The sequence below is a fragment of the Primulina eburnea genome, chromosome 9 (assembly GCF_022965805.1).
Source record: "Primulina eburnea isolate SZY01 chromosome 9, ASM2296580v1, whole genome shotgun sequence".
NCBI lineage: Eukaryota > Viridiplantae > Streptophyta > Magnoliopsida > Lamiales > Gesneriaceae > Primulina > Primulina eburnea.
Genome location: NC_133109.1, coordinates 31438402 through 31456863, shown reverse-complemented (window position 1 = coordinate 31456863; position 18462 = coordinate 31438402). Strand labels below are relative to the sequence as shown.

Genomic DNA, 18462 nt, shown 5'->3' with positions numbered 1-18462 from the left:
CGTGACAATAATGTGATGTTGATATAATTCTAACGTATATAGTGTCACATCAGCAATCTAGTATCACACTTAGAAATAATGATGCATCTAATGATCCACGTCAATCTTTACGAGATGGATCTAATATGTAAGAATAAATATAAATACTTTGATATACACTTAGGGCAAAGACTAATGAGTATGTTGAACCCAACCCAACAATTTCGATGAAAAATGACGGAACATGCCAAAAATGAGACACAATATTGATATTGAAATTTGACAACATAGATTATCAAAATGACAAAAAGATAAATATATAAGACTTAAAATGCAATTTTTTTCTTAATTATACTCTTTTTTAAAAATATTGAAAATATTATTGTTTGGACGTGGTTTATGTGGGTATGTAAAATTTTAGTTAATTACTCTATAAGCATTGATTGATTTATTAAATCGATGCCTCTCACGAATATCTGTGAGACGAGTCAATCCTACCGATATTCACAATAAAAAATAATACCTTTAGCATAAAAGTAATATTTTTTCATGGATGACCCAAATAAGAAATCTGTCTACAAAATACGACCCATAAGACTGTCTCACACAAAGTTTCTTGCTTCAATATAATATTTAACTCAGGCTCAGCTCAAGTCCTTTTCTTATTAGCTTGCTTGAAAAAATTATAGCAGACCCATTAAATTTGTCGTGAACGAAGAGATATAATTTGTCAAATCTCATGTTTTTCTATGAAGTGTATATAAGTGTGCTTATTTTCAGATGAACATGTATGAATCGATACGTCAAGTCGCCAACAATTATTTAAGTCCAGCTTAAAACTTTGATTAAATTACGAAATTTGCGAATTTGTGTGTAATTGAATATATGATCTTATAAAAGTATTTTGCATTCACCTCTAGATGATGAATATTTATTCTCTTATCAAACACAAAAATTACAAGATGTAAATTAAAGTAAATCCCACATATATAAAAGATCGGAGAGATGATTACAAATAACCAGATTTTATAATGTCGAGACAGTCTCCGACCAGAGAAACTTTTGTACATAGTTATTTATTTAATATTGATATTAATTCACGGGCTAGTTTTTGTGAAATTTGGATCATTTCCCGACTAGCAAGTGGGCGTGGGGACTCCGCAAGCGGCAGCGACCTTTTTGGCGTTGGGAGAGCCCACATAAGGCCGGAGGTTTGGATCCTTGAGGTAGCCGCAGAGACAAGGCGTTTGTTCTCTAAGCTTCCGGCAACACTCGGCGGACGGCGACTGCGACCCGACTATGGCCCCGACGCATGGAGTCAGCTCCAGTGGGCTGCAGGTCACTGCCGAGGTCCCATGCACCGCCTCACCTAGCAGGATCACTGCCACTAGCAGACACTGGAGCGCCACACTTGATGCTGCATCAGACTTGTTCATTTTCGGAAGTATATTTTTCTGTGTATGAGAAATTGTGTGAAGCGTTTTATAGGAGGGGAGGGTGGGTGAGTTGCGTGGGAAAAATGGAATTAATATTACTTGCCAATCCCAAAGCGTAATGTATCATTAGTCATCAAAATAATGAGGAGAAGAATTATTTCAGCTCAAAATTTTTGACTTGGTGCATGACCGCAAAAGAACTCATCCTTGACTACCGTAATAAATTATGTTCTAATAAATTATAATATGAATTACACTGCTGTTCTATCACAAAATTCCAAAACTGCGCAGAAAATATAGAAGAGCATAACTCAATGTCGGCAAAGGTAGGTATGCATTAAATATAAAGAAAAGTCGAAACATGGTTTCACACGGATCGGATGAGAAACTATATAAAAAAAACTCCTTCCCTCGTTCAAAAATCATTCTTTCATCGAGTTTTTTTTTGTCTCATCTTATAACATTTGAGTGTTTAATTAGTTCTATAATATTGTGAGGTATTTTTTCTCTTGTATTAAGAGAGTGTGTTCTATTTGAAAGCACAACAAGTGATTATACACCATAAAATAGTATAGTGAAATTTTTTTCATCTTATCCATGGTTTTTACCACAATAATTTTTAAGAGTTTTCCACGTAAATATCGGTGTACAATTTATTCTTTATTTCTTATTTATTATCTCAAGTTACCGCACATGAAACTAACAAGTAGTATATATCAGAGCATTTGTTTAAAATTTCTTAAAATTCTGATTATGTTTTGTGGTTATATCTTAGACTGATCTTCTCCAGAGGCGGATTTAGTGTAGGGCGAACGGGGGCCACGACCCCTTCCAAAAAAGTTAAAAAAATTTTTTAGTATATATTAATTTTTTTTAAACTAAATATATAAACAGATATATATATGTGGCCCCCCCAAAATGAAAGATACGTCCATGTATCTCAGTGGCTAAAGCCAATTATAACAATTGCTCCACCCGATTTCGAAACCTGATCACTACAAAAATACCTGATCACTACAAAAAAACGGACACCATAGCGACGGTTTTGTTAAAACCGTCGTTTTCGGCGACGGTTTGGTTAAACCCGTCGCAATATAGCGACGGGTTTGCAAAAACCGTCGCCGATCAAGACCGGTGACGGTTCTTGTCAAAACCGTCGGTATATAGCGACGGTTCTTAATAAAACCGTCGCTATTTTTCTATATATACCGCCCTTGCCGAACATTTTCTTAAACGATTTCGTCCATATCAGGTAGTTGTTATACTCTTATCAATTTTTTCGGAGTATCGATTTTTTTTATTTTGTACTGACATTGTTTCGTATTTATCTCGTAGATTTGCTCGTCGATGTGATCTTCCATCTGGTTTTTCGTGGGCTGTATTGCTGTAATTAATTAGTTTGTTCCATCTTTTAATATTTTGCTCTTTGTTTTATTGATGTAATTAATTAGTTTGTAATTTGTTCCACCTGTTTCCAGATTGATTTCCTCACTATTTCCAGTCACCGGCAAAGCTCCCCGGCGTCTTCTTCGGCGAGCCGCCGTCCCGGGTCAGGTAACAACTGGATTCAGCTGCGTTTTTGGTAATTATTGCTGGAAATAATTGACAGTACTCATACTTATTTTCAGAAAGAAGGTAATTCTAAATCCTCTTGAACTTATGGATTATTGAATTCATGTTTGATTTATGAGATTTTATTGTGTTATGATGTTAGTTGATTTAAACGATCAGATTTTATTTATTGTTTCAGGTGTAGTTTTTTTTTCATAAATGGGAAAATCTGGTACAATTGATAAATTCTTTAAGAGGAAGATACCAAATCAATTAGATTCACCCAACTCTACAGCTCAGTCCATAGCCTCGGATGATAATCTTCCACCTGAGGTTAAGTCTCAAAAGTTTAGAAAGGTTGAAAATACCGGGGTTGATCTTAACTTGTTAGAGCGTGATCCAAGATTGCGTCGACAAATATGGGAATACTCTCCCAATGAGCAAGAGGAAATTCGTCGAGCTTATCTAAATCTAAAAGCATTTCAGCCAATACTTTCAGAATACCCACTAAACAAAAACAGTCTTCATCCTCGCAGGTTTCAATCGTCCTGGTATGAGCTTTTTCCTTGGTTAGAGTATTCCCTAGCAAAAGATAAAGCTTTCTGCTTTCCATGTTTTATCTTTAACAAGCCATCTGGATGTCCGAAGCAAACTGCATTTACAGTTGATGGATTTGATAATTGGAAGAAGGTTCGAAGTGGAAAAACATGTTCTTTCCAATGCCATATTGGAAAAGATAATGTATCATCACCCCATCGTATTACAGAAAAGGCATGTGATGATTTAATGAACCAACCTCGACATATACAAAGATTTTTCGACAAAGTTAGCTCAGAAACAGTTGCAAGAAATCGTCTTCGGTTGAAAGTTGGTATACATGTAGTTCGGTTGCTTGCACTTCAAGACGTCCCTTTTCAAGGTCATGATGAGAGCTCTAATTCATCTAATCGTGGAAATTTTCTTGAATTTCTTGATATTGTGGCCTTGTATAATGATGAACTTTCATGTGCAATAGAGAAAGCCCCGAAAAATGCCAAGTACACATGCCATGATATTCAAAAGCAAATACTTCACATGTTCTCAATCCGAATGAAAAATATAATTCGTGAAGAAATTACAGGGATCAAGTATTGCATAGTCGTCGATGAAGCTCGTGACATTAAAGAATGCTATATATTCTTCTTTGGCACATTACAATTTGGATGTTCAAAATATTAGAGGTCAAGGTTATGATGGTGCTAGCAATATGAGGGGTGAGTTCAATGGATTGCAAGCTTTGATTTTGAAAGATTGCAAGTCGGCTTATTATGTTCATTGCTTTGCCCATAGACTACAGTTGGCTCTTGTTGGAGCAGCAAAAAATGTAACTCTCATTCATCAGTTTTTCGATAAATTAACTTTCATAGTTAATATTGTTGGTGCTTCGTGCAAGCGTAATGATGAATTGAAGGAAGCTCACACAGATGACATTGCTCACTTGATTTCTATTAATGAACTTGAGACAGGGCGTGGACTTAATCAGTTGTGCACTTTACAACGGGCAGCTGACACGCGTTGGAGTTCTCATTTTAGATCTGTATCGAGCTTGATCAAGATGTTTAGTGCATCATGTACGGTATTGCTCAAAGTTATGGAAGATGGGCTTCCTTCCCAACGAACAGATGCAACATCTGTTTATGATGAAATGACTTCATTTGATTTTGTATTCATCTTGCATCTTATGAGAGAAATTATGGAGATCACAGATGTTCTTTGTCAGACATTGCAACGTAAGTCTCAAGACATTTTGAATGCAATGGAGCTAGTGTCATCTACAAAAAAATTACTTCAAGAGCTAAGGGATGACAAATGGGATGATTTGCTTGAAAAAGCGAAGTCTTTTTGCGTGGCTCGTAATATTGATGTTCCTGATTTTAGTGCTCAATATGTTGATAGGCGAGGTAGAGCTCGTCGTCATCAAGGCAATTTCACCATTGAGCATCATTATCGGGTAGACTTATTTTATGCTACGATAGATTCACAAATGCAAGAAATTAATGTGCGTTTTAATGAAGATGCGGTGGAGTTACTTATGCTTAGTTCTGCCTTAAATCCTCAAAATGCATATGACTCATTGAGATATCTGGATATATGCAAATTGGTTGAAAAGTTTTATCCACAAGATTTTACTAGTGACGAAAAAGAGCGACTAGAGATGCAGTTGAAGCATTATGAGCATAATGTAGTTATAGGGCTATACTACAAAAGTCTTTCAACTCTTTCTAAGTTGTGTCAATGGTTGGTGAAGACTAAAAAAGCTGATATATACGACCTTGTTTTTAGAGTGATCGTGCTTGTGTTGACTCTTCCAGTTTCTACAGCTACTACAGAACGATCATTCTCAGCTATGAATATCGTCAAAACTCGGCTTCGGAGCAAAATGGAGGATGCTTTTCTCTCGGATGCATTGATGATATTTATTGAAAGAGAAATTGCTAAAAATATTTGTATTGATACTATCATTGAAGATTTTGAAAACTTTAAGGAACGTCGAATTCCTTTTATTTAGAAATACTTTTGTTAAGAAACGTACGGTTGATGTTTTGTTCAATATAACCCGTAGAATTTTTGTCTTTTCCATTCTAAATTTTTGTTTGTCTTTTGTAAGCGGCCCCCCCAATGTCGAAATCCTAGATCCGCCCCTGATCTTCTACATCAGATTTTTTTTTATTAAAACGAGATTATTTTGTCTAGTCTACTAAATTGTTGTATATAATGACGGACATATACGAGATAACAAAATTCAATGAAAATAATTTTATGCTATGAAAAATAAATATATAAGCAATTTTAAAAAACGAGATTTGCTTGGCGGCCACCGAAAATAAACCAGTGGAAATGACGGACTCAACCTACCAAAAATCTCATGGCAAAGAAAGGCGGCACTCAGTGGCTTTGCTGAATGCGGACGGGGCTCTATTGGATCTGGTGGAGGAGCTACGTACGGTTTCAGCAACTTTCTTTATCCCAAGTAGCCCACAATTACACCGAAAAAACTGGTGACAGAGAACACCAATGCACGAACCACAGCAATGGTGGCTTCGTGTGATCCATCTTCAAGAATTGTATCTTACAATGCAACTTGGTCAGTCGATTGCATTAATCCGATCCATGAAGTTGGCTAGACCATAATGCCTAATGGAGTACATACCGTGCAGTCATTCTTAAAATGTTGTGCCACAACTCCAAAAGCTTCTATGCTCCGCATTCAGGTTTTGGTCAGGGCCAAGAGACAAGGCCAGGTAAAACGTGAGTGGAGGCAAACTTAACGTCAATATAATGAGCTAGGGATGACAACTTTCCCCACGGGTTTGCGGCCTCGTGGGAAAAACCCGAAACGGGGATGTGGATCCCCGATTTTTTCGGGTTGGGGTTCGGGGATTTTATAAATCCTCGATGTAATTCGGAGCGGGTATGAGATTACTATCTCCATCTCCGAAATCCCCGAACCCGTCCAGAAAATAATATCAATAATAAAATAATAGTATTATTAATATTAATAATATAATAATCAGATTATGTTTTTAAAATATTAGTAATCTTATTATTATTGATATTGATATTGATATTAATATTAATATTTTTTTTTGACAGCATTAATATTAATATTGTCTCTAATAATAATAGATAATAATAACTTTTGATTTGAGAAAAATTTCCGAATTCGTCATCGTTTTGTCATATTAATATTTTTGAAATGAGGATGGGGACGAGGATGGGAAGTCGATCCTCGAAGTTTCGGGTTTGGGGATTCCCCGAACCCGAAAAAGTGGGGATCGGGGCGGGTATGGGGGTGGGGATGTAATTTAGGGATGGGGATGGTAATGGCAAACCCGCCTCCGCCCCGGTCCATTGACATCCCTATAATGAGCTCGAATATTCTATTAGAAAATCTTTGCAAAAGAAAAAGAAAAAGAAGAAAAAAGAACTTTTCTAAAGTCTAAAATTCTCCAAAATTAAGTAAAGCATAAAAAAAATCTTAAGAAATCTTCTTTTAATGTGTGACTACTTTTTTTAAAAAATTTTATTTTAGTGATTATGGTTTATTGTTTCGCGAGTGAATTTGTGATTTATAATTCCGCACCAGTATAAGTTTTCTTATAATTGTTTTTCCATTCAGACAACGTTTTGTAGGATCGAGCTGTTTACCGCTTTACCAAAAGCTATAGCTAGTAATAATGGTGCAACTCAAATCTTTTAAACTGCACAACAGCTCAAGCACCACGGTTCAATCGCTATACCAAGCTGGGATAATTATTGCACCCAACAATCTCCCTCCCAATAAAATTGCACTCTTCGTAATCAATGGGATCGAACCCGTGACCTTGGCTCTGATACCAATTGTAAGACCGAGCGCTTGCCGCTTTACCAAAAGTTATAACTAGTAATAATGGTGCAACTCAAATCTTTTAAACCGCACAACAGCTCAAGCACCACGATTCGATCACTCTACCAACCAGAGACAATTATTACACCCAACACGTTTTAATAGTGTATTTTCAATATGTAATGGACGATACATATGTTTTTTGTATCATTTTAAGTAAATTTTATGTTTTATAAAATGATCTTTGTTGTATGTATATCGAATATTAAAATTAATTTAGAATAAAATTCAAAAACCAAAAAATATGTTAATTTTCCCCCTACGCAATAAAGCATTCTAAAAAAAAAAACGTGTTAAAAGCTTTAGTTTTTTAGCTTCAGCATTTAAGTCGAATTTTCAGTAATAATATAAATAAAAAAAGTAATCCAATAAAATACCTAAGTGAAAACCTAAAGTAATATGTTCAATAAAAAACTTAATTAAATATCCTTCTTTTTTTTGCCATTATTTGGTCTTAAATGTATTATTTTGTTAATTATTTAATCTATTGATTATCTTGAGATAATTAAAATTACAGTATAAATTAGAAACTTTTTTATAATATTTATTTTAGACCCAAAGTTTGGAGATCCCAAAATAATTTATTTATTTTATCTAAATAAATAAAAGACCAAAACTTTGTTGGTGTCAAGCTCAAAGATTAATTGGGTACAAGAAATGAGTTGGCCATAGGCCCACTTGAGACATTATTGTCGAAAATACTGTTACACATGCTTTGTCAATAAATACATTTTTATCGTGCCCATGACTTATAGCAGGCGTCACGGATTTTGAGTTCGAGATTTAATCGTAACAAAACCATCCAAATCAAAAATAATTTACATTTTGATAATAACAAAAACCAAGACTGATGTTTTAGTGATTTTAATAGTTTCCTAGTTTTATAGAAGCAACAAATTAATTAAAATATTAAAAAAAATGATGTATTTAAGCGTATATAGGACAAATGGTTCAGAAAATCCAACCACGTACGCGTCGGAACGTGCACCTTGGAGGCGTGGAAATGTGTCTCAATTTGGCACGCAAAAGCTTTCCGATAAATGGGCTGAATCGTATTTTTAGTTAAATAAAATAATAAAAACTTGGTTACAAAATTCAAACGTTGACAGGTTGGCAACTTCTTGGTATTCAGAAATGGGCCACGGATACGCATGCGTTTCTAGTGATTTTATTTTGTTTACGGACGATATTGATAGGGTGTGGTTGAGTTTTGTGGACGATTATATCGGGTCAAATGGATTTCTTCTCCGACATACCGGAGATCGAGCGGAGGGTATTCGGGCTAAGTAGTTTGCACACTTAAAAGAGCAAAAAAAAGCAATTGGGACGTCGTAAAGTTTTTCAACGTGGTCACTGTGATATTCAAGTCAGTCAAATATTTACTCAAAAGAAAGTATATAGAGTGCTTTTTAATGAAAAAGTATCTAAATACATTAATATCAAGTAAACATGATATTTATGAGAAAAAGTCAATGTTGACCTTGTTTCAAATCTTGGTTGCTACTATTAATAAGATAGTTGCACATACTCTACTCCCTGACACTGTCAAAGTTGACAACTCATACTATTTCTGGCCTAATCACATCATCTCTATGTGCATTGAAAATATGCAAATGATATCGAATCATGGCATCCCAAACCTATAGACTCGGGAGTGACATCTGTATCAAGATGAGAAGGTAGGTGATCATGGTGTGAAGCCATGTCTTCTAAATCTTATTATATTGCTTGGGCTTACACAGCCCAGCTCAGCTGAGTGCCCGAGCTCACCTGAGTATGTAGTGGTATTATATGTTTCCCTGCTTCTCATGAATGTGGGAATGTACCCGAACTGATGCTTTTCCAGCCTTCCGATTTCAGCATAACCCGAGCTCTAAAATGATTCAGACATTTTTGGGATATCGCCAGATGTGTATCGATGTGGATGTCTACTCCAACAGCACACATTCACATAAGTTTAGGATTTGACATGGTCCCCCATTCTCGATCATTTAGGAACTTCCCATCAAAACGTAACTCTTTGAAAACAAAAAAAAAATATTTCTTGAAACATATATATATATATATATATATATATATATATATATATATATATATATATATATATATATATATTTCACGTATAAATAAAGTTTAAATACATAACATGACATTCGTTTTAAGATATTCTTGATTTTCACGTCAATCAATATAAAGGGTTTCAAAATTTTTACAAAACGTTATTTTCAAATCTCATTAAGAAATTAAACAATCTAAGAAAAAAAAAAATTGTCAAATTAAGTTGTCCTTCTTTTTCTTTTAACTTGTCAATAAATACGTTTTAGTCATGAACTTCGATTTTTATTGGTTTTTGATACCCTTGGATCGAGGGTGGGTCCGATTCACCCTCAGTAACCGAGACAGTTAGTGGCCCAATATTTGGAAAAACCGGGAGGCCAGATTCATGACGCAGCATAGCGTGAGGTCCCCTCATCTTGGTCTGAAGCTTTTAGGAGGTCATGCGAGACGTCATCTTAGCCGACCTCAATAGGATCAGAGAGGTGGCCGACCTCCCATCCAACCTCCCTCGAATTTGCGAGCCGACCTCTCGTATCATGGAATCGTGCCGATTGGAAGTGTTATTACCGAGCTCTCGAGCCGAGCTCCCACCAGGTCCAGATTACAAACGGGTTCCTGCCTAGTAGAGCTCCCATTCAGACATTAACGGGTAGCCCACATAAATAAAGCTCAGAAAGGTAAAGCCCATTAAGCTTTAATATAATTTTGTACAAGATTATGAGAATTTAAATCTACAGAATCAGGACTCTATTTTTCTGCTATAAATATCCGATTCCATTCATTGTTTATTCATTCATATGTTCATATTCTCTCAGCACACACATTACTCTCTCGGTTTTATGTTTTCAAACTTGAGCGTCGGAGGGACTACGCCGGAACAACCTTCCGGCTCCCTTCTAACGTTCTAGTTAATGCTTCCAGATTTCGAAGGTCTGATGCGAGCTCCCCAAGTGAAGATCCGACCTCCCAACTACCATCCCGAATTTCAGTAACATCAATTTTTAATCATATTTCACTTAAAATTTTGACATGACACTGGACACATCATCGTTTTCGATGACACATCCGAATGTTCCAGTGACACGTCAACCAACATTTTTTATCAATTCAATGCTCTCATGAAATATGACTAAAAACTAATAAGACACAAAGTTACATGACTAAAACTGAATTTGACAAATTAAATAACCGAAACAAAAAACATGAAAATCTAAATACTAAAGGTACAGTTTGGTACATAAGATATGTTAAGTAAGAGATATATAATATAATGATAAATCAAGGATAAATATCATGATAAGATAATATGTTGAATGTTTGGTATGATTTTAACAAGATTGATTAAATTTATATATTGAATTGTAATAACAAAATTAACCCTATCACAAAAACTTATATTTCATTGTTATCAAGATCTTGTAATTGCATATCTCAATTTTTAAATTACGTTATATACACACACATATATATACATGTGTGTGTGTACATATATATATATATATATTTGTATATATGTATTTAATAAACATTTAACATTAACTTAAATGCATTAAAATTGGAGGTATTTAAGTCATTTGTGATGTATTTTATCATTATATTAAAATTATCACATATCATACCAAGGATGTTTTATCCTTCTCAAAATTTATTTATCAATGGCCCATGATAATATCATGAGCTTTTTAAAAAGATACCAAACATTAGATAAATGATATTATTTATCAATCTCACCCTTACTAAATAATGCCTGAATTAACTATATCATCGAGAAAATGAAACTTTATCCGTTATCGTAGAACAACCGACGGTTGATTGGGAAATAATAAGACGCAAAATAAATACAAAGGCCAGCGTCGGGGGCCAGGCGCAGATGCAAGTAACCTGGTGCCGACGGGACAAATGCACCTGTTTAATGTTAATTTGATTTGTGGTCCACGAAGGAAAATTCCAAAGGCTGGTGATGCAACAAATTGACAAATAATTTTATCTCCTTCTCATGCCTCATTGTTTTCCACCGTCGCTTTATTAACTTGCAGACTTGGAGCAAGAAACACCGCCAATTTTCAGCAAGATAGATGATATTCAGGTGTTCATTCATTTTCCGCTGTGAGTTTTGGGCTGTTTTGTGAAACTCCAGAGAAGGGGTACGCATAGTTTCAGTCGGTGGAGCACTCAGGAGTTGTCTGGAGTTGTGGATAGAGGGAAGCAGCGGGCGAGGAAGATTGGCGGAATTAGAGCAGTTCTGATTCTCATGGAGGAAGGGTTCTAGAAAACACTCCGGCGATGGAAAATTCAAGGGCGATTTACCAGAGGTATTCATGAAAATTTAAAATTCGTTTCTTTTTCAATCTAAATCAACTGTTTTCAAATGCGTTTCTTTGAGAAATTTCAGGGTTTTAGATTGTGGGTTCTGTTTCATGTTCGACTTCTGATGGTAAATTACGTGTGTGCGCGCGCGCAGAAACTTTACACGCTGGAACAACAGAACTTCACCAGGCAAGAAGGAAAAAGTAACAAATACAATCAGAGTAGAAAACAAGCAGAATCAGTAACAAAAGAAGCTAAATCCGAGCTTTCTGCAGCAAAGGCGATGGTGAAAGAACTAAGTGGAAGAGCTGAGGAATCATATTCAAGAGCCAAAACGGAGATTCGAGAAGTGGAGAAGCTAAGGATGGCCAAAAGAAGGGAAGGGGAACGGAGCACCGGATATTCTCAGTATGCCGAAGTGATGTGCGAATTGGAGTCGATCATACAAGAGCTGAGCAAGCTTAAGCTGGATATGGCTTCCGTCTTACAAGAAAGGAGAAGGGCCGAACGAGAAATAGACTCCTCCATGGTGTGTATGCAGCAGCATTCGAGAACGTTAGAAACGGTCAAGAGGGAGATTGAGGAAATTAATGAAGAGCATTTGCTGGTTGAGTTGGCTAGAATTGAGGCCATTAAGGAGCGTGGAGAAGCTGAAGCTCAGAGAGAAGAAAGCAGTGAAACATTCAAGGCTGCAAAGGAGGATACTGAGAAGAAAAAGAAGGAACTGATAAAAGAAATTGAAAATGCTAAAGAACTGGAGAATAAGCTCGCTATTACATTATCAGACATCACTTTGTTACAGGGTGGGCTAAATCTACTGAAGAAAATGGAGAGAAGAGCAGAGAACATTGAAAGTAACTTTCTGGAAGAAGGTGAACTAACAGTTGATGAATCTACTCTATATTCCATCACAAAAGAGTTAGAGGCTACAAAGAAGGAATTGGCTTCTGTTAAAAATGATAGTTTTCAGTTCATGACTTCCATGGATGTTGTGAGGAATGAGCTAAGGCATGTTATGGAAGAAACAGCTCAAGTCAAAAAGAACGAGCAGAAACCAGAGATGATAATTCAGAATCTCAATTCAAAGCTTCTAAAAGCTAAAGCAAAGCTAGAAGCAACATCTGCGTCTGAAGATAAGATGAAATCTATTGTGTCGAATCTATCACTTACTCTTGAACAGTTAAAATCTGAATCCGAGAAGGCCAAGAAAGAACGATCCATAATCAGCGAAGAAACGGGGATCATCAAAGCAGATGTACAAAAAACTGAAATGGAGATAGATTTAGCAGAGGAAAGGTTACAGGCGGCCCTTCAAGATCTTAAAGCCGTTAAAGCATCAGAAACTGAGGCCCTCAATAATCTAAAAGCACAAATTGAGATTACAATTAGAAATCGAGTTTCATCCTCAAAACAAGGCTCAACCATCACAATTTCCAGATTTGAATACGAGTACCTGAAAGGGAGCGCTGCCGTGGCCAACAAAATTGCAGAAAAGAAAGTTTTGGCAGCTCATGCTTGGATCGAAGCTCTAAAAGCAAGTGAAAAAGAGATGGCGATTAAAACCGAGCTATTACGAAGGGAATCTAGGGAGCTTAAAGTAGAGGAAGAACATGAGGTTCGCGAAACAAAGCGGTCATTGAGTTCAAAGAAAGTGGTGGAGAAAGAACTGGAGCACATGAGGCAAAAGTCTGCAAAAAACATGGAACCTGAAATCTTGCAGCCTGAGAATGCGCTTCGAAGCAAATCGATGAACCGAAGCTTCAGAATGGCACCAGCCAAAAAAGTTATGTCTCGAAGAATATCAACTACAGCAGATCACAATGCTTCTAAAGCGCCATCTTTCAGAGTGAGGAGGAGAAAAAAGATTATACCAGATCTAACCAAGTTCTTTGGAGGAAAGAATAGCATCTAAAGAAATTGTTTATCTCAGTGTAGAGATGTTAGCAATCTTTGTTGACAAGTTGGTTTCATCGGAAATGTGTTTTCAAATAGCATGTCATATTGACTGCTAATAAGCTTTGCAAATATTCAATAGATATCAGTTGCAGATAGTTTAGTATAAAAGGATTTTACCCAGATTGAGCCTGTTTTTAACTAACTTGGACCAATTTCAATCGATAAAATATATTTTTTCCTCTAGATCGGACCAATCATTAATGTCTGGTAGGAGTTGTCCAAAAGTCTGAGTGAGAAACAGGACATGTAATCAACAAAAAATGAAGGCAACAAAACATTGACAAAGAACCATGGTTTCACTCTTTCATTGAATTCAATAAAATTAATGCATTACAGTGTACATACATATACTGAAGACCATGAACAGGTGACACAGAGGAACAAATGTAAAGGCAAAGAAATGAACGAACAAATGGTATAGAAAATTCGCAAGCTGGTTTATACAAGTCTGAATACACAATCTTCAAGCTAGATCACACCTTCTTGTACAATATGAACTATGAAGAAACGAACAAACACTTCATGAGGGTATTAACAGTTCAATCGACACAAGATCTTTAACTTTCCCCCTGAAAATGGCGAACCATTCAAAATTGTATGTCTGGGTTGTGTGCTACATCTGCCGGTGGACTGAAGACTCCGAAAGCAGCAGAGTCGTTCCCATTTTCAGTGTTTGGTACTGAGAAGGCAACACAGGTGGTGTAGGCTGAGTTTTGTATATTGGGTTGTATGCTATATCTTCATCAAAATCATCACCGGGCATAGAAGAAGGCACTGAAGTAGTCGGAACAGGTTCAGAAGGAATCTGAGTCTCATTAGGCACTACCACCAGCTGATCGGAACTAGAAGGTATGCTAACTAGCAGTGTATCATCAAGAACATTCTTGTAAGATTTTGTGGTTGATTCTGTAACAGGTTGAGCTCCAGAGATTTCTTTATGAGTAACAGGAGGAGCAACTGCTGCTGTCTGCGGATGCAAAGGGGGTCGATTCAAAGAACTGGGGTTATTTGCATCAATGAAATAACACTGCATTGATGTATGAAGATGCTGTGTCGATCTTATGGGAACTAAATGTATTGGATAAGGCAGATTCGTTGGACACGGGACATGCTGGTGATAGGATGGCATCTGATATACGGGATAATACTGCGAAATTGACATTGGATTTGCCACGTATTGAGGTATGTAATGCAGGTTTCCTTGAATATCTTGTGATTCATGTTGTAGCTGTTTTCCATCTGGTTGCTGTGATGTCGGATAGCCCAGTACTTTAACTGGTTCTGAAGTGGGAAGATTACATGAATGATCCAAAAAAGTACTTTCCGGTTCGATATGGAAAGATGGTGCCTCTATGGGGATTTGTACAAGTGATTCTTGATAAATTCCAGTTTTTGATGGCGGCGCTGCACTTCCAGCACTATTATCACTGTGAAAAACATAATCTCCAACACATTCAACATCTCCTTGCTAATACTCTTGGTGGTACAATCAGATAATTGGACATTATTTATATGATCGAATTCATATATTAAAGAAACTTATGGAAAAGAATACTCCATTAACCAGGATTACATTTCAAGTCTGAGGGTCACCGCAGAATAATGTAAAATAGAATTTAAATACCTTTCAATAGAAGCTGATGATGGTACTCTGTTCTTTCTCTGCAGCAGATTCGACCCATTATCTTCGCACTGACCAATCCCGATCTGCGGCGAATTCGCCATGGAATTTGAAGAACCAGTTGACTTGAACGACAAGCTTGTTTCAAGAGCTAATTCAGCCCCATGACTATCCTCGACACTGATGCCACCACACTCTGCAGGAGTTTCAATCTCCGATCCAAGACCCATCAACAAACCAGAATCCGCAGACTGCCCCTTGGGCAAAATTCTTGTGCTCTTCAGAGCGTCGCAGAACCAAGTCTCTGATTTCGGGTCTAGGAGGGTGGAACCCAACGACTCGGGCTTGACAGTGAAGAGAAATAGTCTGATGCGGGAAGGGGGAGTAATTCGGTCGTGCTCCTCGAGCATGTTCAAGAGATCCTCGTCCGTGACGACGGAGATTAAGGAATCGAGGCCTTCGTAGGGCAGCTGGTACTTGAGATGGAAGGGGCGGTTGTTGAAAATGGCACGTGAGAGGTGAGTGGTGAGGGCGGAGAGGGAGGCCGCGGTGGTACGGCGGTCGAGCGCGACAATGCGAGTCTCACCGCCGGCGTAGAAGAGGGACTTGTCGTGTGGACGGGGGACTATGTAGCCACCGTGGCTGCACATGAGTCGGAGTTTGGAGGCGGCGGAGGAGGGTGGCGAAATTTTGGGGTTCATTTTCGGCTTATAGATCCGCCGCTAAGAAACGCCAGTGACTTGGAGGAAGCGATTCTCTTAGCTGGGCGTCATGCGTGGCACCGTGAGCCAGGTATGTATTCAGTTAAATGATTAATATATATATTTATTTTTTCATTAATATTAGTTAATAACAATTATTTTTCAAATAAACCAAATATATATTTATATACTATTATTAAAGTTAAATTTTACATACAACTACACTCACTTAATTTCATATTTTACAAAAATAATATTTTTCATTGATGATTTAAATAAACAATATGTCTTACAAAATTGATTTGTGAGACTTTCTCGCAATTTTTTTTTATGATTTTGGTGTTATGATAAATTTTTAAAGAGTAGGTCTCTTGTGAGACGGTCTCAAAAATCTTTATATATGAGACATGTCAATCCTACTGATATTTTTAGCATAAAAAGTAATACTCTTAGCATAAAAATTAATACGTTTTAACGGATGACCTAAATAAAAAATCCGTCTCACAAATATGACCCATGAGACCGTCTCACACAAGTTTTTACCATTTTTAAAATACAAAATTATAGCAAGATTGCTGAGTTTATTAGATCATTTGGTGCAAACAAATTTATATAATAAAATATGATAATATAATAACAAATCATTTTCCCTCCTTGCTGAGTATTATTATTATATAATGTTTCGATAAACTCGAACCACCCCTGAGCCAGTTTTTGCAACACTTGTTTCTAATTTATTTTGAAAAGATTAATAATTTAAAGATAATTTTATTGGTGTTATCTGATTAAGATATTAGAGAAATTTTGACCAGAAGAATTTACTATATTTGTGAGACCATCTAATTGTTTATTTTTGCAAGAAGTATCTCCGATGACCCAACTCAAGAAAGTATATTATTTTTTACGATAGGTATGAATCAGTTGACATGTTTTATGGATATAGATATGTGAGATCGTCCCACAAAAAACAAACACTTTTAAAGACGATCTCACATAATATACATGTATATGTATTGTGTAAATACATAATATATATGTATATGTATTTGTAGTCTTGATGATAACGATGCCACTCAAATCTTTTAACTGTAGAGCATCACAAGTGTCACGTTTCGATTGACCTATAAACTATAAACTATGAGCATGTTTCTTGTAAGACGGTTTCACAAATCTTGATACGTGAGACGGGTCAACGTTACCGATATTCACAATAAAAAGTAATACTCTTAGCATAAAAAGTAATATTTTTTCATGGATGATCCACATAAGAGAGCCGTCTCACAAAATACGATCCGTGAGACCGTCTCACACAAATTGTTACCGTAAACTATTTGCACCCCTGACACTTATAATTTCCTCAAATAGTGTATATCATATCAACATCACATATAAAATAAAAATCTTTTACTAGATTCGAACGATATATACAATCTAGCTATGTCAAATAATGTGTAAACTAACTTCAAAATCTTACTAATCAAGTAGTCAAAGATTTAGATAATAAAAAAATATATAGTTCGTATCTAGAAGAAGAACGCTTTAAACTTATTCTTGATTAGATTAGACAAGACGGGAATGAGTGGGAAGTGAAAACTCATTGATTTAATTAATCGATGCCAATCTATATATATATATAAATATGCAGATTGAATTGTGAATTTACTCTATTGTCCTTATCTTTATTATTATCTATTAATTACAATTATGCATTTACTCTTTTGTCCTTATCCTTATTATTTATTTACTAATTACTAAACTTTTAAATTCAATCCTTATTATTAATTATTAATTACAATTATGCATTTACTCTTTTGTCCTTATCCTTATTATTTATTTACTAATTACTAAACTTTTAATCCTTATCCTTATTATTTATTTACTAATTACTAAACTTTTAAATTCAATAGCCGAGATTAAAATTTGTTTTGTGAAAAAATCTTACAAATAATCTATATCTATCTATACTAATCTATACTAATATAAATATATGAATGTGACCTTCATTTAATAATAATCTATATATATATATAAATATACAGATTGAATTGTGAATTTACTCTATTGTCCTTATCTTTATTATTATCTATTAATTACAATTATGCATTTACTCTTTTGTCCTTATCCTTATTATTTATTTACTAATTACTAAACTTTTAATCCTTATCCTTATTATTTATTTACTAATTACTAAACTTTTAAATTCAATAGCCGAGATTAAAATTTGTTTTGTGAAAAAATCTTACAAATAATCTATATCTATCTATACTAATCTATACTAATATAAATATATGAATGTGACCTTCATTTAATAATAATCATTAATATATATATTTTTAAATCAATTTTCAATATATGATGCTAAATACATATTACTAAATGATATATTATCTATTATTAATCTATTAAGTATATGACTTTCATTTGTTA

At 35.5% G+C, this 18462-nt stretch overlaps 4 protein-coding genes across 5 annotated transcripts; 2 read left to right on the top strand and 2 right to left on the bottom strand.

Moving 5' to 3' along the window:
• Positions 1-1115: 1115 nt before the first annotated feature.
• LOC140840898 (non-specific lipid-transfer protein 2-like) lies at positions 1116-1415 on the bottom strand. The gene has a single exon (XM_073208050.1). The coding sequence runs from the start codon at positions 1413-1415 to the stop codon at positions 1116-1118; it is 300 nt and encodes a 99-aa protein (XP_073064151.1).
• A 1770-nt stretch (positions 1416-3185) lies between these two features.
• LOC140840897 (uncharacterized) lies at positions 3186-5514 on the top strand. The gene is made up of 2 exons (XM_073208049.1): positions 3186-4093; positions 4185-5514. Exons 1-2 carry the CDS (start codon positions 3186-3188, stop codon positions 5512-5514), a joined length of 2238 nt encoding a protein of 745 aa, XP_073064150.1.
• Positions 5515-11320: 5806 nt separating this feature from the next.
• LOC140841668 (protein PLASTID MOVEMENT IMPAIRED 2-like) lies at positions 11321-13793 on the top strand. 2 transcript variants are annotated; one of them, XM_073209246.1, is made up of 2 exons: positions 11321-11762; positions 11843-13793. In XM_073209246.1, exon 2 carries the CDS (start codon positions 11882-11884, stop codon positions 13667-13669), a length of 1788 nt encoding a protein of 595 aa, XP_073065347.1. In that variant the 5' UTR covers positions 11321-11762; positions 11843-11881; the 3' UTR covers positions 13670-13793. The 2 variants fall into 2 exon arrangements, with proteins under 2 accessions (XP_073065347.1, XP_073065348.1); XM_073209247.1 differs by having other exon boundaries at positions 11323-11762; positions 11912-13793.
• A 321-nt stretch (positions 13794-14114) lies between these two features.
• On the bottom strand, positions 14115-16118 carry LOC140841669 (protein PAL OF QUIRKY-like). The gene is made up of 2 exons (XM_073209248.1): positions 15338-16118; positions 14115-15140 (listed from the first exon to the last, which is right to left on the bottom strand). The coding sequence occupies exons 1-2, from the start codon at positions 16033-16035 to the stop codon at positions 14327-14329; spliced, it is 1512 nt and encodes a 503-aa protein (XP_073065349.1). The 5' UTR covers positions 16036-16118; the 3' UTR covers positions 14115-14326.
• Positions 16119-18462: the final 2344 nt, after the last annotated feature.